General features: G+C 36.5%; 2 protein-coding genes across 2 annotated transcripts in view; both read left to right on the top strand.

Moving 5' to 3' along the window:
- The window catches only part of MPP4 (MAGUK p55 scaffold protein 4), a gene marked incomplete at its 5' end in the record, with an annotated part of 36,056 nt that extends 34,360 nt beyond the window's left edge, over positions 1-1,696 (top strand). The window contains 2 exons of the mRNA XM_084242803.1: positions 510-644; positions 1,467-1,696. Of these exons, the coding sequence (XP_084098929.1) occupies positions 510-644; positions 1,467-1,673 (342 nt within the window). The 3' untranslated portion in view covers positions 1,674-1,696. The remainder of the gene's footprint in view (positions 1-509; positions 645-1,466) is intronic.
- A 2,130-nt stretch (positions 1,697-3,826) lies between these two features.
- Positions 3,827-21,968, top strand: TMEM237 (transmembrane protein 237; the record flags this gene model as incomplete). Its single annotated transcript, XM_084259499.1, has 13 exons — positions 3,827-3,844; positions 5,054-5,085; positions 5,709-5,719; positions 6,858-6,914; positions 8,756-8,893; positions 11,844-11,964; positions 12,706-12,863; positions 15,460-15,583; positions 15,880-16,071; positions 18,149-18,222; positions 18,863-18,956; positions 20,077-20,198; positions 21,901-21,968. 13 exons carry the CDS (start codon positions 3,827-3,829, stop codon positions 21,966-21,968), a joined length of 1,209 nt encoding a protein of 402 aa, XP_084115625.1.
- Between the last annotated feature and the right edge of the window lie 1,445 nt (positions 21,969-23,413).

The raw sequence follows: 23,413 nt of genomic DNA, 5'->3' as shown, positions 1-23,413 counted from the left end.
TTGCTGCAACATGGATGGCGCTGGAAGGGATCATGCTCAGCGAAATAAGCCAAAAAGAAAAGGAAAAATACCGGATGGTCTCACTCATAGCAGGAATCTAGAAAACTTAAATAAGGGACCAGGAAAATGAATAACTATAAGAAAGTGAAAATCAAAATCAACAAAAAACTATGAACCAGAGACACTTTTAGGGGGGCGGGGGCGGGAGGGGAGGGATTGGGGTCAGAATGGGGGGCTGCAATTGTATGGGGAATATAACAATAAAATTTATAAAAAAGAAAAAAAAAAAGGAGAGCAAAAGAAAAACAAAATAATGGGGGAATTAGAAGCACAAAGTAAGTGACAAATTTGAAATAAAATATATCAGAAATGAAAAAAAAAAAATAAAATGGCTTTTAGAGTTGAGGACACCAGGGCACATGAGATACTCTGGCTAGAAATAATTGTTAATTTCTGGTTAGATTAATTTCTGACTCTAGATTAGGACGTCCTTCTGCTTTTCTCTGTAGGGTATTCAGGTGACTCGAACCCATGAACTGAAACCCTATGTCATCTTTATAAAGCCGTCTAACATAAGTTGTATGAAGCGTTCTCGGAAAAATGCCAAGATGATTACAGAATACTTTGTGGACATGAAATTCAAGGTAAGACACATGGAAATGAATGAATGTGGTTTTTTTCCTAATTAAAGAAAATCACTGTATTTTCTCAAAACATCCCTTTGCCATGAAATGTAATTTTTATTTCTAACAAATAATGTACTTATGATTTATTCTTTTTAGTGGATATTATAAATATTAAAATAGTTTAATAAGTGTTGTGAGGCTTGCTGCTGCTGCTTCTTTTTTTTTTTTTTTTTTTGGATTAGCTTAAAAGTGAAAATAGCCCTCAAGCCACAGTTTGCAAAGTTACATAGAAGTTGGGTGTACACAAACCTGATACTTGTATTTAAATTACTAAGGTGAAGCAATTTTATTTTAAGTGAGTCATAAACAAATCCCTTCTATATCTTTTCAAAAAATAAATAAATGAATTACTTATTTTATGGAAAAGTTTACTTGAAAGTTTACTTTTAAAATGTTTTGCCAAATACAGTTGTATTATGTATTATGAGGTATCTATATATGTATATATGTTTAAACATACACAAAAAAGTTTATTAATGATGATGGTAATAATAGAGGGGTCCAGTAATGTGGGATTAATCAGTAAACTCTTCCTGGAAGAGTTTCTCCATTTTACTATGTATGTATGTTTGTATATATGTTTATGTTATGTATGTGTATGGATCTCTCTCTATATATATATATATAGTGTTTAATTAAATTTACTTTGAGCTATTTTGTCTTCACATGCATTCAACCAAGGTACTAAATTTTAAGACTCTGTGAATTTTTACATGTATGTGCACCCAGATAACCATAAGCTAGATGGAGATATTACATATTTTTCTATTTCTCCTAAAGGATGAAGATCTACAAGAGATGGGAAATTTAGCTCAAAAAATGGAGACTCAGTTTGGCCAGTTTTTTGATCATGTGATTGTGAATGACAACTTGCAAGATGCGAGTGCCCAGTTGTTGTCTGCAATTCAGCAGGCCCAGGAAGAGCCTCAGTGGGTACCAGCGACTTGGGTTTCCTCTGATATTGAGGAGGAAAGTACTGATACTTAAGGAGGGTCCTGTTTAATGCTGGAGTTTTAACAATGTTAAAGAGTTTTCCCTTGTTAAAGAGCTCTGAAATGGAGGTTGCATTCTAAAACAGCAGTGTTTACCCCATTATAATAGGTACAACTTTAAAAGTGCTGTAGTTTATGAATTCATCTTATCTGAAAAAAATTATTGCATAGATATATAGTTACCTATTCAGTTTGCAGGAAAAAAGGTTGTTTTTTTTTTTTTTTCAGTGATAGGTATACGTTTTATTCAGGCTCAGTGATAGGAATACCAAGCATATTCAGTGATAGGAATACCAAGTGTTAAGTCACTGAGTCTTTTAAGAATCTTTCATAGATTTCATATGGTGTTTGTAAGATTCCAATCGAAAAAGCTTTCCTGAATAAAATAAGCAGTACTGGATTTCAGAAACTGCATTTCATTTTATGAAGACTCTATTTTATGAAACTGGATTTTACAAAAAGTGCCTACTTGACTAATTTAACAAGAAAGAAGGGTTAATACACACATTTCACACATCACATCAAAGCCTACAGAAATGACTTGGCCATCACTGTTTACGCATCCGACTACAAGGAAAAATGGTTCTGACCAGAGCTGTAACAATAATTAATGTTCCTAAAAGTCAATAGTCACATTTATGCCTGAACTGGGGAACGGTAATGAAATCTGTCTTAGAGACCAATATTTGACACGATGAGAATGTTACTCCACGAAGTTTTATTTTCTTCCTTCCCTAAATCTGAGACTTCTATTCGCTTTTCCTGTCGCTAATTCTATTTATCTTCTTCATTATTCGCTAACTTGCTCCATAGCCACACCATCCCTCCACCTCTCCAGAGTGAGTGTTTAAAAAGTTTGTTGTTGTTTATTACTTAAAGTGATATCTTCTAGAAAACCCAACCAATCAAAATGAAGACATTTTTAATGCTACTTATGTGAACCCGGATTTGATTTCATGTTGGTTCCCCAAATTTGATTTGCCCCAACACACACACACACACACACACACACACACACACACACACACACGGCGGGGGTGCGGAGCGGGGGTGGGGTGGGGGGAAAGGCAGAGAGAGACAGAGGAAGTATGAGAACTGTCTGTAATAACAGATCCCATCCCACCCGAAACGTCGGTCCTGGAGGCTTACAGGAGCCGGTCCCTCCTAACTGGCGCCTCGGAACGCTTGGCTTTGCAGAGCTCAAGCGGGTGGAAACCTGGCCCCAAGGGGCGGCCGCTAGTACAGCGCCGCCGAGCCCCCGCCTCCAGCAGGCTGTGGCGTCGCGGGGAGCCAGGCTCGGGCAGTCGGCGGTTGCGCGACCCGCGGGGAGAGCACCATGAGGGCTGACTCGGGGCTTCAGCTGGAAGCACCGGTGAGCGGTGTGGGGAGAGTCGGCCACCAGAAGCGGCAGGGCGGAGAGTGGGGCCCCCAAGAAGCAGCTATGCCTGGGGCGGGGCCTACGCCAAAGACTGAGGCTGGGAAGGGGCCACTCGGTCCGTGGACCGCGCGCTTCGGTCCTCGCGGCGCTTTTAGGCTAGAACTGGGGCGGGGGCTTGAAGTTCGGCGATAGATCGAGGCCCCAAACTCTAGGATCCAGGCGAGAAGCCACGGGTCAGTTTCCTCCGGCTTGAGTTGCCATGACGACGGCACTTCTCCGCTACCCTGGCCGCCGCGGCGCCGGGGCTGCCTGCTGTTTCCACCCTACAGACCCCTCCGGAGGGCTTCTAGCTGCCCGGGAAAGAGATCGCTTTTTGGCAGGGGAGACTTAATCATGGTCAGCCCTCTAATCCCCCAAATCACTGCAACCACTTGGGAAACCATAGGGAAAACCGTGACCGCTGCCCCACGCCTACTGGAGTCTTTCCTCCCGGGCACCTTAGCCCCAACACGGACGCCCTTTTCCCCGCAGGGTAGACTGAACACTCAGAGCGGATTCCGGCATTGCCGGACCGCGGGGGAGACTAAGGGCCGGGGGTATCTGTGCGGCGCGGTTCGATGACGCACTGTGCCTGCGCCCACGCGCGCGCCCGGGAGTCGCGGGGAAGGGGGCGAGTTGGGAGGGGCAGGAGGGGCCGGCAGGAAGGATGAGAGGCTGAGCGCCCGCCGACTCGGGCACGGCGGCTGCCGGCGAGCGGGGCTTTAGACGAAATGGGAAAGAAGCAAGTGGTAAGCGAGCCTCAGTGACTTTTGAGTCATTAGGATTGTAGTCGAGCCGTTCTACTTTGGAGGGACGTAGAGGTTAGGTTTCTGGACCCGTGACACGTCATTTTTGCGGGACTTTTGAAATGTGGAGTTATCGTGTGAACCGAGCCCTTGGAAAGAAGCGATCCTTAGCATCCTTAGAACAATAGCCCCTTCACGCGATTGTTGTTCTTTTCCAATCGTAATTTTCAGGTCTGGGTAGTGGTAAAAACAGTTTACCTTGACCTGATCTTGTGACATTTGCATTAATATATTGCTTGCACGAATGGATTGCTAAATGGGACAGTTGTAGAACAAACTACGAGTGTCTAAAATTTAACTCTTTTGAATCAGCGTGCTCTGCAAACAGCATGAGGTACTTGGAACATAAACTGATTTTTAGACATTTCTATAAGTATTTTATTTTGGAAGTTTCCATTTTGCTTGATTGTAATCTCTGAATTGCAGACACAGCTTTTCTTATTCGTGCAAAATAGCATGTGTAAGGGTTTTTTAAAAAATCTGCCCTAAAATGCATTCATGCTGTATTCAGTGGCCTTTTAAAAGGGTTTGTTAATACGTGACTTAAAACCTCCATCGGTTTACCATGGACTTAAAAACAAAACTTAGATTCCTTCCCTTGGTTTTTACACTCAAATCAATCCCACCCCTGCCTACCTTTCATTGGTAACTGTGCTGCAGCTTACTGGCCCTTTTTTTTTTTTTTTTTTTTTTTTAAATGGAACTCTCCAAGCCGTATATCCCCTAAAAGCCTCTGTAGTTGCTTCTTTTTGGTTTCTTTCTTATTCAGGTCTCAGCTTAAATATGTCAGGGAGACTTTCCCTAAGTAAAATAGTATTGCTCATCTCCCTCATCTTAACAAACATATTTTTAAATGTTATCTTCCAATACTGAACCACTGGAGTGAAAATTCAATAAAAGCAGGTATCTCTCTGTTTTGTTCATTAATGTGTCCCTAATGCTTAGAACAGAGGCTAGCCAGTAGGTTAAAAAAAGAACTTAGGAAGAAAGGACTTGTGTATGAAATCTAGAAATGGTGGAACACATTTAAAATTGCCCACCTGATTCTCCTCAGTACTCCAGGGTTTCATTTGTTGGAATAATATTTAACGTGCATAAAGTAAAGATCCTACAAACTTTTATTTATAAGCAGTTTTCTTCTTTTGCTTATAGCGTCCTCCACGTGCTCTGCCACCTGTGCCAAGGTAAAAATAATTTACAGTAATTTTATTGAGTTTTAAAAATGCAGGATGGATAAAGTGAAAAAAATTGACAAGTACCATTACAAAACTAATTATTCAGAGAAGTCTTCTTGAACATTTTAATACAATGCTTCCTAAAAGTTTAAAGGTGAATAATTCTTGAATCATTTATTAGGATAATAGTTACAGTTAATGTTCTGTTTCAAAGCCTCATGTCCTCATGGTAGGATAGTGGATCCATTCTGAATGTCTTTGTGTCTTGTTTATCAGAATTCTGATCCTCTTTTGTTTGCTAGAATAGTTTCATCAGAGTTTAAGCTGATTTTAATCAGTGACAAAATAAGAGTTCTTAATCTGTTTAATCTACTTTATTAATAGACAGCAGAGAATACATATATGTGTATATAGGTTCAGAAAATATTGTAGTTATTTTGTTAGCCTAACTAAACAGTTTATAATTTATAAAATATAATAAGCTACTTTGTAAACCCACTGTGTGAAAGCTAATTTTATTTTAAATTTGTAATAACTTAAGTAAATTTTCATTCTGACAGTATAATAGATTTCTAATTAATACTTTCTTCTTTGTCTTTATCCTGATTAAACTTGGTCTGCGTCATATAAAGTACCATTCAAGGTAAGTTAGATCACTGTTAATGTAAAATTTTTTGAGTATAGTATTTGCTGTTCAAAAATTTGTTTGGTGGGCCTCCCCGCGGGCGCAGCCGTTGAGCGCTGGGTTGCGAAACTGCCTGAAGCCTCTGCAGCGCCAGTTCGATCCCCGGCTGCTCCCCGGCTACCGGAGGAGGGTCCCGCATGGCATGCAGACCTCCTGCCACCCGCTGCTCCCCTCAGCAGTGTACTTCGGTCCTTCTGCCTGCTCTGCTCCCCCCTCTGGCTCTGGCGAATTCTCTCACCCTCCCGCGCTAAATAAATAAATAAATCTTTAAAAAAAAAAAAAGTTTGGTTCCTAATGTTTCTCTTAAAATTGAATCTGTTATAATACTACAGTATCCTTTTATTGTAATAATAATTTCTGTGACTGCCATTTATAAAATGATGGTTGATAAGTAACAGTCATATGATTGAAACTTGACCTTATAGGTATAAAAGTGTGCATCCCTGAATGACATCATCCAGAACAGAACTGTTGTCTGGTTTATAGTTCTGTGAAAAGGGACTGCATCTTTCTTTGTCTCATATGGTTTGTATAGACTAGCTTATCTTACACTAAATCTCAGTGACTATATCATTCAGGGTTATTTCTGGTTAATGCAAAGTCCATTGTGGCAGCAATCTGCGGCAGTTTTCTTTCACTCTCTCTTCACTAATGGTGTAGTGACTCAGGTTACTTCCATCCTATGGTCCTGTCGTCTTATCATGGCCTCCTTAGTTGCCACTGCAAAAGAAAACTAGAAGTTTATTCACTGACTTTTTAAATATTTTGGCTCCTTAATGACACAGATCATGTCTGCTCACAGCTTATTGGACAGAACCATTTCTAGACCAAACCTGAGTGCTAAGGAGTTGGGAAATGTGGATGATCAGATAAATATTTGGTTAGCCCACCTTTTATGTCTGACCAGCAGTGAACTACTGGCACCATACTTTGGGCAGACTTTGTCAATTTTCTTGCCTTCTTCCCCTAATGTGTAGAAGTTGGCTGGACCCAGGGAAGAGAGAAAAAGGTCTCCCCTATTAAGTGTTCCCTTTTGACTGTTCTCTGCATTGAATTTTGGACAGCCTTTTTTATTATTGTTCTTTCTGTTTTATAGAGGATGTTCCACCTAGTCGTTCTAAGAAAAAGAAGTCCAGAACAAAAACCACACTTGGTAAGAAGTTCTTTTTCGTGTGGGATCACAGGTTTTATTTTTTTTATTTATTTATTTTTTAAAACAGCAAATTTTTTTTTTTTTATAGAGGCATGTTTTATTTATTTATTTATTCGTTTGTTTTGTTTATACATGCACTGGGTACAGTCAGAAGCGCGGGAGGGCGAGAGAACTCACCAGAGCCAGAGCAGGGAGCAGAGCAGGCAGAAGGACCGAAGTACACTGCTGAGGGGAGCAGCGGGCGGCAGGAGAGGTCTGCGCGCCATGTGGGACCCTCCTCTGGTGGCCGGGGAGCAGCCGGGAATCGAACCGGCGCTGCAGAGGCCGCGGGCAGCCTCGCAACCCAGGGCTCAACCGCTGCGCCACCGGGGAGGCCCGGATCACAGGTTTTAATAAGACCTTAGGCATGATAAACACCACAGATCAGAAAGAGCCAATTCCCAGCATTCCCAAGTCATTGTTGTGTTGAGGACAGAATCAAGGTCAGTTTAAAGTGGCAGGATGCCTGGTAGGGGAAGGCAGAAGACTGTCTAGAAGCATTCATGCTTAAAGGGTTGTGCCACCTAAACTTACTTCCACAACAATCTTAGACTCTTTGAGGTCTTTTATCCCTAGGCAATATAAATTATTTTAAGCTCTGATTGATTCCAGACACTTGAACAGGATACTAGAATTGAGACCCAAGGTTCCTGGATCCCTCATTTTAGTCAGAGAATCTCTATATTAGAGCATAAGTCTGAAGGCCATGATCCATGTATTAAAGCTTTAATCATGAGCAAATTTTGTGAATTCCTTTTTGTTTTAGTTACTTACTAATGATGTTCTGTCAGTAAAATAACTCAGTACATCCAGAATTCATCATCTTTGATAAATTTTACTTCTCACTTATAAATTTCACTTAATGGAACCCAACACTCACTCAGACTTGAAACCTTAAAATTAAGTCTGATTAGTTTCTTCACTTGCTGCCTCTCACAGTCTTATGTGGTATCTTTTATGTCTCTTTCCCCCTTTTATTTCTGAAACTAATGAACTTAAGTATCTTTTTGTTTATTACTGCATTTGTATCTCTTCTTTTGTGAAGAAGACAAGCAAGGGAATGTAGTTCAGTAAAATTAGAATCTGCCAAAGTGTCTCAAAATCTATTTAAAGATTTGATGAGAGGAGATATTGCAATGAATGACCAAATGAAAGATTTATAAATTGTCTGTTAACTCCAGTCATCCATGATAACTTTATACCATCTGTTATTTTGTTAATGAAGGACTAAACCATGTAGAGTTTAATAATTCCTAGGTTAAAGAACAAGTGAGCGTTATCTATGGTGACATTTTCTTTTTATTGTCTTAAGTTTTTTTTATTTGTTATTATTTTTATTGAGGCAGCACTTGTTTACAATCGTATATGTGATTCAGAGATGGGGCACACCTTTCAAGTACATGTCACACCACATCTACTGCCAGGGAACCAATAGTCCTCCGCCATTGGTGACATTTTCTGTTATGTTTTCATTTTCCTGAAAGTTCTGAGGCAATTTCTTTTCCTCACCTAGTTTTGTTGTTCTTTCTAGTTCCCCATTGTATTTTTCCCTCAGTTTTCTTTGTTCCATTTATTTATTTATTTTAAAATTTATTTTCTCAATTTATTTCTTTTCTCAATTTTATTAGAGCCCAAAGTTACATGTGAAGAAGAAGGAAATAAAGATTTGGTGGTACAACCAGTTCTATAAAATAAGAGGCTTTATTATGGGAAAGATTCTATTTCCCTTTCCCTCATCTTTTTAAGACTTGATGATCTTTACCTAAGTTATCCCATTTTTTTCCTACTCTGTTTTTCTGTAGCTAGTGCTTCTTTGGAAGGCCTTGTTCAAACTGCTGTTCATAGGCCTTCTGAGGGCAGTGAGCTATCAACTAAAGAATCCACAGAGCATCTAGAAGCTCCCATTCCAAGGAGAAACAAGAAGACAAGGCTACCCCTCGGTATGTGAAGAAACCAAGGTTAGGTTGTGATTGCAGTTGTGATTTCCAGGCTATGGTTGAAAACATATGTTTGTTTCTATTTTTCCCACCTCATAGCCCATTTTTTTTTTTTTTAACACTTTCACCACTATAGTAACTCTAATGGGTTAAGAATACTTTAGAGAGTCTCTTTTGAGCCTATGTATATAGATTATGAGGGAAAGGGTACAAATTCAGAACTAAAAAAGAAATTTAGTTCTTGTTGTATTAGAATTTAGTGTATGATGAAATGGTTAGTGGGAAAATGATAGATTCTGTATTAATAATATAATGAAAAAATAGCCAACATTTATTGAGTCATATTATGTTCCAGGCACTATTCACACTGTAAACAAATAATCTGTCATTTTATTTTGCCTATCAAATTAGCAGTGTTTTTTAAAAAATATAAAATCCAAAAGTGTTGGATATAGAAGTGTTAATGAGAAATGGGGACACTCATACACTACTAATAGGAATGTAAATTGGTATAGCCTGTTGGAATTCTAGAAATAGAAGTTACTACAATATTACACTAGTTAAAGGATGTTAACTGCAGTATTATTTATGAGTGAAAACTGGTAATAACCAAATACCTAACAATGTGATACTGGCTAAATAAACCGTATTTTATCTATTTAATGGAAACCAAGTACCCATTTAAAAAATTGTTAAAGTGAAGTAATGAGATGGAAAGCCATCAATAATATATTACTGATCAAAAACAAAGATTCTGAAATATCAATAGTTTGTATCAAAGGATACCATTTTTATAGAATATGTTGTGTTAATTTCCTAGGGCTTCCATAACATAGTACCTCAAATTAAGTTACGTAAAGTAACAGAAATTTATTCTCTGACAGTGTTGAAAGATACAAGTCTGAAATCAAGGTGTCTACAGGGCCGTGACCCCTATGAAGCTTTGTCTATCTTCTGATGGTTGTTGCAAGCCTAGGCATTCTTCAGCTTGTGGCAATATAACTCTACTCTGTGCCTCCATCTTCACATTTTCCCATTCTGTGCTTCCATCTTCATATTTCCATGTTTCTGTGTCCAAGTTTCACTTTTATAAGGATACCAGTTATTGGATTTAGGGTCCATCAAAATCCAGCATGACTTCATCTTGATTATAGCTATAAAGACCTTACTTCAAAATAAAGTCTCATTCACAGGTACAGAGTATTAAGATTTGAATATATCTTTCTGAGGGGACACAATTCAACCCTGAGCATAAGTATGTATACATATGTATATATACATAGTAAAAAGAATGGAAGGGTATAGCTCACTGTTAACAGTGATAGGTTTCGTGGAAGAAGGAATTAGAGATGATTTTTATTGTCTTTATTTTGGACCAATTTTTCATATATTGAGCATGGATGACTGTTATAATAATCAGAAAAAGGACAATGAGTTTTGTTTGAGTAAAACAAAGGGAAAAAACAAAGATTCGGAGATTAACTCTCTACTCTTACTATCTGATCTTATAAATGATTTATTACAAAAGAGTTTCCTTGACACATTATTCGTCCTCTGAGATAAGAACAGGTCCTGATTGGATGGAAGAATCATAGGAGTAGATGGCTAGGAACTGGAAAAGTCAAGAATGTAGAACACAGTTTTGAGAGGCAAGTTGAAGTAGGATACCATAGCACCCAAGGGCATTAGTATCTGTGAGGAGGAGCAGTGGTCAGAAGAGGGAAGAAGAACGGAGAAATAGAAATTATGCTCAGACAACTCTACCTACTCTGCAAGTTATTTATTATAATTCATTATGTTGAATTAAAATACTCTCTTAGTAAGTTGGTTAAGGTACAAATTTGAAAAATAAATATATAGTTCTATAAAAAGTGAAAAATGTATTGACAGAAATGACTTGACCAACATTTTTAGAAAATTCAGGACCCAACTAAGTTCTGTTCTGAAACGTGCCTTTCACTACCACTTGAGAACACACCCACCCATTAGGTTCACCTTTCTGAATTTCTGGGGTTTTAATTTTGTTTGATTTTTGTTTTGTTTTGTCTAGGGTGACTGTGATAGGCTCTACTGCTTGTATTTCCAGCCCATGCTGTATTTTATTAAAATAGACTTAGAAGGGTTCTGAAGACATTTAAGGGTGCCATTGCTAGTATTTCCAGATGGGAAGAGCAGATAGTAGGTTAGAAAGCTCTATGACTTAAACTTAATGCCCAGTGTAGAAAAGAGTTAACAAAGCAGGCAGGCTTTTGAGGCTACTCCCTTTAGAAGGGCCTTTTGGGAAGGCTGGCTTTTGACTGGAATCTGGGAACTTGACTGGTAAACATGGATATAAAATTTTGTCTGAACTGTTAGGGTGGTTCATTGTGTATTTGTGCACAAATGTGATTTGTGCTGAGCACCTGCCTTATTTCTGGGAATCTGGAGTTTTGGTATATGCCAGGCAGATAATTCTTTATGATCAGCCCCAAATAAAAACCAGCGATGCTTAGTCTCTAATGAGTTCTCCTTGGTAGAGGAGGTGTCACACATGTTGTCACAACTTGTTGCTAGAGGAATTAGCACATTCTGTGTGACTACATTGATAGAGGAGTCTTGTAAGCTTGCATCTGGTTTCTTCTAAACTTTGCTCCTTGAACTTTTGCCTTTTGCTGATTTTGTTTTATATCATTTCACTGTTAATAAACCATCTATGAATCCTGTGACTATTGTAAGGAAGTTACTGAATCTTGAAGTAATCTTGGGAGTTGGATTACTTAATTTTTTTCCCTTATTGTTTGGCATTGTAATTTCAAATTTTTTGAATGTTTGGAAGGGTAAAATTTTAAAAACTAACCATTTGTAAGGTTTGGCCTAATTAAAACTAAGTCTCAAAGTTCTCATCTTATAAAAAAAGTCTTATTCATCAATTTTCGTTTTACATTACAGTAATTTGAAAATAATCTATTTTCAGACTTGGAGACTTCTTTCACCCATAAGAAGATGTCTAGTCCATCTCTATTACGAAATGAAAATGGTGTTGATGTGGAGCCAAGTGAGGAGGCAGTTATTCAAAAGCCTCGAAGGAAGACAAAGTAAAAATCTATTTTATTTAAATCCTCCAGGAATACTCTGATTCTTAATTTGGAACTATTAATGGTGGCTTCTGATTAACTCTTATTATATGCTTGTAATTGTATATCTCCACAATAAGTAGTACTAGAAAAATATCAGTTAACTCAATCTAATGAAAAGAGTAAACCACTGAGACAAGTTAAATATTACACTTCAGTAAAAATTCTGAAGCACTGCCTCAAAAAAAAGAACACAAAATATTTTATGTAACTAGCAAATAATTAACAAAAACTATTATTAAATATATTTAAAATTAAAAGTGATCTTAATAAAATAGGCTATTGTGATTTACTTTTTCATGTTAAAAAATTCAAATTATTATTTCAGCAACAAATGAAATGTGTTTGGCATAGATAATTGTTAGATAAAATAGAGTGGCATACTATACTGAAGTATAAAAAAATTATATAGCACTGTTGCTTGTATTTGTAAATGGCCCTACAAAGAATCATTCATTTTTCAGTCTGGCAAGAACCTTACAAATCTGGTTTAGTCATTTCATTTTCCAGGTGAGAAAACTGAGACCTACAACAATATAGGCGATTTGCTACGCTTAGCAGCTAATCACAGCTGTTTGTGTAAAAACCAAATATTCAGCTTGAAGTCCAATACTCTTTTCATTATATTCACTGGTACCTCCTTAAGTAGGTCTGTAAAAATTCAATAATTATCCATTTTTCTTTCTTTTTCCTTGATTAAAGGAAAACCCAGCCAGCAGAATTACAGTTTGCCAATGAGCTGGGAGTAGAAGATGAAGACATAATTACTGATGAGCAGAGTACTCCAGAGCAACAGTCTATATTCACTGCACCTACTGGCATTAGCCAACCTGTAGGCAAAGTGTTTGTGGAAAAAAGCCGTAAGTGGTTCCTTATTTTGGAATGTGAATTCTTTAAAAATTATACAGGGAAATTCTTTGACCTAGGAATTATACTTCTAGAAATCTGAAATAAGCAAAAATATGGACAAAAATTTATACACAAAGATAACTCATCACACTATTACTCATGAGAGCAAAAAACTTGAAATAATGTAAAGCAAGAGGAGAGTGATATCTGTCAGTTATAGTACGTCTATGTCATAAAATTTCTGCACCATTAAAAATAAAGTTTAGGGAGAATTGTTCATTTCATGGAAAAATTCTAATGAAAAAGAAACATATACACATATAGAGGACTAAATAGGACAAAAAATGAGAAAGAAATATACCAAATATTAATGCTATTTGTTCTAGGTTATGGGACTATGTATAAATTTTAAATCTCCCCTATCCTTACCCACTTCTTTATTCTTTGTTATACTTTACCAGTTTTCTGCAATTGATAGTGGTGTTGGTGGGGCAGATAATGATATAAACTCTATAATTTAAAATAAATAAGAGAAAATGACAGTATTACCATGTTAAATAAGAAATAATACATTATAACTGTGTATTCTTTTGGAAAATAGTTCTGACATTGTGTAATATCCATTGGATATAAGGCTGCATTTGTTGTGTATAAGGAAATTCTATTGAAAGTTTGATGATGACTGTCTATTACTCCACAGGATATGCTAAGAATATGCTGCCTGAAGAACTCATATGAAACATAAAGATTAGACCATCCAATATATAATTTATATTTTACATAAATTGTTTTAGAATTCAGATTTCATAAGATCCCATCTAAGATGTCTTTACAGTTCTTGGCCATGGAGAAATATGCCATCCTGAGGATAACTTATTTACCCAGTGTCTCATGGCTGGTCAGTGCAGAATTAGGTCCTGAACCAAGATCTCATGACTAATAGTCAAGTGCTTGTATTAATTACCACGTGGCCATGTAACTTATTTCAGCCTGTTTTTAAGCAGTATCATTCAATCCTTTTTTTTTTTTTTTTTTTGGCTTTCCTTAGCACAGAAACTATCCTACTGGAGTATTTGACCATGAAAAGCATCCGTTACCTGCCCAGAAGTTTTTCCTTTTTTAGGGAAAATTAGCTGTCCTACCTCTGTCTTTCACCCTCTAAAATAGCTGAAAGTCAGGTTTGGCAAGGATAATTGAAATGGAACCTCTCCAACTTCCTAGTCCATTTGTGGATTAGAAGATATATAAGCAAGTGCCTCTTCATTAACAGTAAAAGGATAAAAGTCTGTTTACAAAGTGTTGTAGTACTGACACTTGAACTGAAACTTTTCACGTGGATTTTTTTTTAAATTTTTTAAATTTTTATTTTTTTTAAATTTTATTTTTATATTCCCCATACAATTGCAAACCCTCATTCTGACCCCAATCCCTCCCCTCCCACCCCCCACCCCCAAAAAAGTGTCTCTGGTTCATAGTTTTTTGTTGATTTTGATTTTCACTTTCTTATATTCATTTTCCTGGTCCCTTATTTAAGTTTTCTAGATTCCTGCTATGAGTGAGACCATCCAGTATTTTTCTTTTTCTTTCTGGCTTCTTTCGCTGAGCGTGATCCCTTCCAGCGCCATCCATGTTGCTGCAAATTGCATGTGTTTATCTTTTTTGAATGCTGAGTAATATTCCATGGTGTATATGTACCACATCTTCTTGATCCAGTCATCTATTTTTGGGCATTTGGGCTATTTCCAAAGCTTAGCTATTGTAAATAGTGCTGCTATAAACATAGGGGTGCAGGTGTTCTTTGGAATTGATGTTTCTGTGTCCTTTGGGTAAATACCTAGGAGTGGAATTGCTGGATCATATGGAAGCTCTATGTTTAGTAGGTCCAGAAATCTCCACACAGCTCTCCATAGTGGTTGGACCAGTTTGCACTCCCACCAACAGTGCAGAAGAGATCCTTTTTCTCTACACCCTCGCCAACATTTGTTGTTGCTAGTTTTTTTAATATGTGCCATTCTCACTGGTGTAAGATGGTATCTCATGGTAGTTTTGATTTGCATTTCCCTGATTACAAGTGATGTTGAATCACATGGATTTTTTTAAAAGAAGTGTATGGAACAACCCATTTTTTTCTGTCATCACAGAGAGTCATGGTATACACACTGGTATCTTTTTCCTAAGAAATTTAAACTGTTTTTAATAGTGACTTATATTTAAAGTGTTGGCATTGACACTTTAATACTTCTAAATCTCTAAATTAGATTTTTTTTTGGTAATGTCATGTTAAAGTTTTCTAGATTTTGTTCTGATTTGGGAGTTCATTATATTTCGTTAAATATAATTGATTTCTGAAACTGCTACTTTAACATTTATTTTTGGTTGAGAAGAAAGTGCATGAACATTGTTTGCTTTTCTTAAGGATAGAAACTAATATTTTTAAGCAATGAAACAAAACCTTCTGAAACAGGGACTGAATCAGGGAAAATTTTTAGATAGAAAAACAACAAAATTTCAATTTTAGTCTGAGGTCTTTAAAGGGTGGAATAATAAAAGGATTGCCAGAATCTCTCTTGCTAGTTACTCATAATTGTGTTGGTTATATGTCCTCAGGGCGATTCCAGGCTGCTGACCGTTCAGAGTTGATAAAGACCACAGAAAATACAGATGTGTCAATGGACATGAAAGCTTCTTGGACAACCCGAGATGTTGCACTTTCAGTGCACAGAGCTTTCAGGTGGCTACTTCTGTTGGGTGTTTCTTAAAACAAATGTTCCATAATTAAAAATTTTAAAGTGTTGATTGTTTAGCACTGTGAAAAAAAATTGACAACTTAAAATGGTGGGTAGGAATATTTTTTAAACGTTTAGTTAGAGTTAAATGACCTGCCTATCAGTGGAGGAGAAAGAAAAACCTTGTTTTCACTTTTCATGAAATGTTGAGTTTTATTCTTGCATGTGAGGAAATTTCAAAAATAATTTAGCTTTTTACTTTAGTAATTCTTGTATAATAATTAGAGCCTTTTCCATTCAGGATGGTTGGTCTCTTTTCTCATGGCTTCTTGGCTGGCTGTGCTGTGTGGAATATTGTTGTGATATATGTTCTAGCAGGAGATCAGCTTTCTAACCTCTCCAACCTTCTGCAACAATACAAGACCTTAGCGTATCCATTCCAGAGTCTTCTCTACTTGCTTTTGGCTCTAAGTACAGTTTCAGCTTTTGACAGGTAAGACTGTTAATGGTTGCAGATCCTTCTAAATTTTCTTCAGGAGGAAATATTGAGCAAAATCTATCACTGACTACCTACCACAGTTTTGGAGATAGAATTACAGGATACTACAGTAGTCTTTCTTCTACAAGAGGGTAAGTTCTAAGACCCCCAGTAGATGCCTGAAATCACAAATAGCACCAAACTCTCTCTATATATACTTTGTTTCTTATTATACATACAGACCAATGAAAAAGTTTAATTTATAAATTAGGCAGTTAATAAGTTAATATTTATTAATAACATAAGTTAATCTCTTATTAGAGATAAACACCAATAGCTAATAATAAAATCAATTATAACAATATACTGCAATAAAAGTTATATGAATGTTCTCTTTCAAAATATCTTATTGTATAATATAGGCCTCTCACAACAAGTGTCTGTTAAGAGCAGCACCATTCCTGCGCACGGCTGACTGTGCTTGGTCAACATAAGCCCCAACCAGTTGAAGCCAGAAATCAATATTGTATAATATCTCTAGACCACAGTTGACTGAAACTTCAAAGAATAAAACCATGAATAAGGGGGGACTACTCTATTATTACTGTATTTTACACTTTTTTTAAGCAAAGCCATTTTTTGGAGGGACGGGACTATTGTGAATAAGAACATTCCCCAAAATCTTAACCATTTCAGCATGAACTCTAAGTTCAAAATTTAATCCAAGGGGCCTCCCTGGTGGCACAAGGGCTTAAGACACAACCTATGAAGCTATCCGCAGCCACTGCAGCACGAGTTTGATCCTTGGCCAGGGAGAAGACCCACATGGCGCAGCAGACCTCTCCTGTCTTGCCTGCTGCTCCCCTCAGCAGTGAACCTCAGTCAATCTGCCTTTCATGTTACCCACTCTGTCTCTGGTTAATCCTCTCACCTCCCTGCCCCAACACCTCTGGCTTGTACCCCAGTTCTTGTATATATAAATAAATAAATCTTTAAAAAAATAATCCAAATATAATCAATACAAAAGGTCCTAAATATCATCTTCCAAATATTCTAAGTCAGGTATAGATGAGAGTCTGGGTATTATATTAGTTTCCCATGGCTCCCAGTTCAAAGTACTACAAATTAGAGATAAACTACAGAAGTTTATTCTCTCACAGTTCTGAAAGTTGGAAATCTGAAATTAAAGTGTTGACTAGGTTGGATCAATTTTGAGGCTTTGAGGGAGAGTCTATTCAATGCCTCACCCCTAACTTCCAGTAGTTTCTGGCATATAGATGCATCACTCCCATCTCTGTTTCTGTTGTCTGCGTTTATGTGTCTCTTGTCTATGTCTCTTCTTTAAAATATATGTCATGTTGAATTAAGACTCATTCTATGGCCTCATCTTAACTTATTTGTTTCTGTAAAGACCCTATTTCCAAATAAGGTGATGTTCACAGGTGTTCCAAATGCAACATATCTTTTTTAGGAACATAATTCAACCCATTAAGAAAAACAACTTTTTTTTTTTTTAAGATTTATTTATTTATGCATACAAGAGCTGGGGTACAGGCCAGAGATGAGGGGGTGGTGAGAGTATACACCAGAGACAGAGTGGGGAGCAGAACAGGCAGACCGACCAAAATACTCTGCTGAGGGGAGCAGTGGGTGAGACAGGAGAGGTCTGCTGCACCATGTGGGTTTCTCCCTAGCTGGCCAGGGATCGAACTCATGCTGCAGTGGCTGCAAGTTGCTTCATAATGCGGTGCTTAACCCCTTGCACCACCTGGGAGGCCCAAAAAAACAACTTTTAACCTAATGAAATGAGTAATACAAAGGTAGAATCTAATGAAATTTTATAGATGAAGTTTGTTTCTTCGGAATGTGTTAACTCCAAAGAATTGTGACTAAAATAGTCTTCTAATTATAGCTGACCTTTCATAAATACAATGTACTTTCATATGTGTTAAGCATAAACTATTTAAAGTTTAGTAATAGCCAATATATGTGATAGTATTAGAATAGAGAAGGAAAAAACTATGGGTGAGAGAGTCCAATTTTGTAAGAAGTTTACAAATGCACTGTGACAAGAAGCTTTTCTCTTTTCTAGGATTGACTTTGCTAAAACATCAGTAGCAATCAGAAATTTTCTTGCTCTGGATCCCACAGCTTTAGCATCTTTCTGTGAGTAGAGTTTAATTTGATAACTCTAAGATATTTGAGTTACACTGTAATTTTGAACCAGGAAAAATACAATTTTATTTTTGTATGATCTTACCATATAAACGTTGTTATACTTAGTGGAATTTGTAATTAAAAAAACATGGTGGGCATAATATTGATACAATTATTTTTCAATAGAGGTTGATCTAAGTAACTTAAAAGCTTAACTTGTGTATTGCTGAATTTTTAGCTTTTGCATTTTCTACTTTGCATTAAACAGATTTTGGTGGTAAAACATTTCAGTAGCAAATACTATTTTATATTTTGATAATTTACAATATATTTTATTCTAACTTGTGAAAATATTAATAAATTTAGTTTTAGGACCTTGAATAAATCGTTTACTTTCTTAAAACAGTTTCTTGGTCCTTGTCAATTGTGATGATGATATAGTAAGTATTTCAAAAGGCCTTTCTGCACCTGTAATCTTGAAAAATGATATAAGGCTCTCTAGTCTATTAAAATTGATCAAATAAGTTTCTTTTCATGTCACTGTTCCCCAAAGTGTAGATTTTTTTTGACCTTAAAGGGATTTATAAATTCAGAATAAAATGGGTTGTTTAAAATGCCTAATCAGTAATTTTATTTGTCTTTCACTCAGTGTACTTTGCTGCTCTTACGCTATCCCTGAGTCAGCAAATGACAAGTGACAGGATTCACCTTTACACACCTTCTTCTGTTAATGGCAGCCTCTGGTAAGAATTCACCATAGCATTAGGAATTGTTGATGGTATTAACAGCGACATGGTAGTATTCCTACTCTTCCACTCTCATGTGTTTTCATTTATGAATAATGAGGAGCTTGTTTTTGTTTAAATTATGGCAAGCAAATACCTATTCTGTTGGTTAATAGATAACTATTGTTCTATATAGCTGCATTTAAAATGTACATACATATATGTATGCATTTTTAATTAAATGTCTTCTTTTTATAAATCTGATTTAAATCTCTAAGTAATGGTTTTAAACTTAGTCATTACTTGGTGAACTGGAGGAGTGCTTCACCATCACTCCTAGTCAGGAAGCTTAATACCCCAGAATAGTGATAGGAGTGGGTAGCTGGGGGACAGAGTCCAAAAACCAAGCAATGCCAGAAAGAGCAGATTCCAGAGAGCCAATCTCTGCAGGTCAGTGGCCAGATGTGAAGGTGACAGATTCAAAATCACATGGCTGAGATTTCAGTTCCCTAAACTCAGAGGGACAGTCATTTTTCAGAGTGGCTGGAGGCATGTGGTACAGAGAAAAAGAAAAGATGCTTTTCTGTATCCATACATTGTATCCATAGTAGTTGTAAGAAAAGGGAAACTTAGAAAAAAAATTGGCAACTAAATTTACATCAGTGTGCAAAGTAGATTTGTTTACAGTTCCTTAAGCTGAAGCTTTGCTCTTATATATGTGGTATATATATATTTTAATGATTTATTTATTTATGCATACAAGAGCTGGGGAACAGACCAGAGGCATGGGGCAGGGAAGGGTAAGAGGATTCACCAGAGACAGAGTGGGGAACAGAACAGGCAGATTGACCGAAGTACACTGCTGAGGGGGGCAGCGGGCGAGGCAGGAGAGGTGTGCTGCGCCATGTGGGTTGCTCCCTGGCTGGCTGGGAATCAAACTCATGCTGCAGTGGCTGCGGATAGCTTCATAGGTTGCATCTTAACCCTTGCACCACCAGGGAGACCCTAAATATGGTATATTTTTATGTTTTACTTTAGATGAGGATTGCTTTTTTATTTTTTAAATTTATAAAATGTATATATTTGGATATATGAGCCAAAGTGAAGACATTTCTAATCAATATTTCTATACCTTTAGGGCAGCAGGAATTGAGGAACAGATTCTCCAGCCATGGATTGTGGTGAATCTGGTAGTGACTCTTCTGGTTGGATTGTCTTGGCTTTTTTTATCTTACAGGCCAAGCATGGATCTTAGTGAAGGTATTAAAGAAATCTTCTCTAATAATTTTATAAATCTTTTATTGGCTATTGCTTGGAATATTCCAAAGCAAAGACATATTAAAATAACACAAGAATAAAAATAAAGTGATGTAACAGAATGCCAAGAGAAATAGGAAGGAGTGAGTATCTAGTAGATGAGCTGGGTTCTTAATGTGCTTTGGGACTTCTATAGCCCTTGTATATATTTAAGAGGTATGTCTTCTCTTTGAACCTTTCACATATTTCATAGAAAGTCTTAACTCTTTACTTCTTAGTCTCCTGATCAACAAATCCCTTAATTTGCAATAAATCATTCATTTATGTAGCCTCTGTCAGACACATAAATCAAGTGAATTATTCTTACTTCTTCTATCTGGCACATACTGTTAATCCTTCATTCTTTGTCTAATGAATGTGAAGTGAGATTTACGAATCTCTGGTCTCCAGACCCCTTTTGGAAAACTTGAAGACGAGAGATCATATTAGGAAACTGCTGGTTTTCTTGCACTGCTTCAGGAACTGCTCAGTCTTGACCTAGGTGTATTTCCTTGGCAGATGTTCCACAGTTTCATATTTGAATCTCTGATATATTCTGGACTGTGATTATCAGTTTTATTCTTGATTTGTTAAACTTCTGAGCATTTAACTACAGCTTGATCAACTAATTACAACCTATCTGTTTCAGAAGTCTTAGAATTGAGAATCTTACCATTTCCATTTGTAAAAACCAAGAAAAAAATGTAATCTTATGTCTTTTCATTCAGTAGCATACTTTACTGCATTGTAATTCTCACGTTGCTTCACTGAATATCATGTTGCTTTATTCCTTTTGATCTATTTTAGGTATTTTTAGAAATCTCCTTAGGCTTTATGTATTTTGTAGTTTTTCTTTTACCCAGTATAGTTTTTAGTCATTCAAAGACTTTTTCATCTAATACTTATATCAGAGGACTTTATTTTATTAGATTCCTAGGTTTTTTCCCCCTGGAAATCTTGGTATTTTAATAAATTATGTATCTATACTATGTAATAGTTTAAATGTGAAAATATCAACAAATAACATGTCCCAGTGTAGTTGGGATTGAAGCTGCAGCAGCTGACATGTGCAGTGTTCAGTATAAATCACAAAGTGTGTGTTACTTACTAAATATTTTCAGAATCCTATTCTCCTTCAGGGCAGTATAAGTCACATAGCATTTTACTTCCATGTGGATTAAAAAAAGAAAATATAAAATGAGGGTGAGAAGACCTTGTATGTTGGGTTGTTAGCATGATTCCATAAGATCATATATTTACAATACCCTGGCACACACCACATGTTAGCTCCATGCCCTTCCTCCATATCTGTCTCCTGCACTTTAGATCATCCTGAACGCTATAGAATTAGACCCTTTTGTCTGTTGAATAATTCTGGATTCTCTAATAAGAATAAATAAAATGATCTTCTCAGTAAGAGTTATATTAAAATTATATGTTTTATTATTCAGGGATTTGTAATACATTTAAAACTCGAACACATTAAAATATAAAGCTTGTACATTTGTCACTAGCTCACTTTTACAATTAGATTTTACTATTAGGAATTTTCACTTGAGCCTCTCATATTGTAAATTTTGTCAATATTTTAGAGACTCTTTATATCTAAAACTCTTTGAGGTACTAGCAAATATTTTGAATATGATCTGTTCATTTTCTTTCCTAGAGTTAATGTTCTCATCTGATGTGGAAGAATATCCTGAAAAAGATAAAGGAATCAAAGTCTCTTCATAATACTACTTACCTTCAGAGTACTGATGACCCAGTCAGTAGTTAGAACTTTTCCCATTATTGTTTTTAAATGTATTTTTATAAGGTATGTACAGGTGTATTTGGAATTGATTGTTTTTATCATACAATACTGAAAATTTTCTGAAGATTATGGAAAATGGGGAATCTGTATCTGCAATTTAAAACCAAACTTTAATCTCTATATAGCATTATCATCTTAATGACAAAGGAGATAAAGAGCTAGAAACCGGCAGGTGAAAGTGTTTATTTCCTGTTCTCTCAAATTAGTTGAATTTATAATCACTACCTTAAAGACACTAATTTTGAAATAGCCATTACTTTAGTGTTATAAAATACATATCAAGTTTTAACATAAATTAAGATAATAGGGAAGGAGAGATAAAGCCATTATTTTTTGATACCTCCTTACTGAATAAATTAAAATATGCAATTTGTCTTTTTTTTAAAACAGACTTAGTGGTTGTATATCAGGTAATAAGTATAATATGTAATTTAGATTGAAAGATGCTTATTTTATGTTTAATAAAAAATGTACTTTTTTTGTTGTTTGAAATGTTTATTTCCCCTTAAAACCTGTACCTATGGTTCCAATATCTGGTTGTCCATCAGGATCATTTAGGGAGCTTTAAAAAATATACGTAGCAGCAGAGAAGCTGAGCAAGCTCAGAGCTCAGGGGAATAAAGTGGAGACCTGTGAGCTAAAACTCCACAGAACCCTTTCCTCTGCCTTTTTTTCCTTTGCATGACAAGAAATGAGTAGAAGTTCACCATTCCTATGCTCACATTATTTTTTGTCATGATCTTTGATTGTCAAGGAAATCCCGCTCTTGAGGATTGGCCCTGTACTGCAAAAGGTCTCTTCAGAACTGTATCCAGTGGTGGCTCAACTGGTATGAATCCTAGAACTCAAGACAATGATAAAACTATGGTGAAAAGTGTATCAAAGTCTCTTTCCCTGATTAGCGAGTGACTGAATGTTGTGGAACAAAAGGATTGACAAATTGATGCTAGAGTCCATGGCTCTAAGCATAGGTCTAAATTTACTGTGAATGCCAAATAAGGACTATCTTGCTGCTTATAAGGCTGGAGCTGCTGAAAAGGGAATCCACCCAGGAGTTACAAAATTGTGAATCTACAGGCAGTTCTGCAGTGATACTGCTCGTTTCAGCTTTCACTGTGATGAGTGATGGTTTTCAGGTTAAAGTACAGGAGTTCCCAATTCTCCTTGCTAGGAAACTTTGGGGAAATGGTGCTCATTAGAGCTGAGGCTTTCCACACCTGAACAATGAGAAATAGGAGAAAACCAGTGTGGGGGGATTGTGGTAGGCTGAATGATGCCTCCCAAAGATTACCATGTCACAATCCCTGGAAACTTATGTGGCAGAAGGGATTTTGCAAATGTGTCTGAATATTTCTGTACAGTTTGT

Source organism: Talpa europaea (assembly GCF_964194135.1).
Source record: "Talpa europaea genome assembly, chromosome: 1".
NCBI lineage: Eukaryota > Metazoa > Chordata > Mammalia > Eulipotyphla > Talpidae > Talpa > Talpa europaea.
This window is presented reverse-complemented; position numbering and strand designations above follow the sequence as displayed.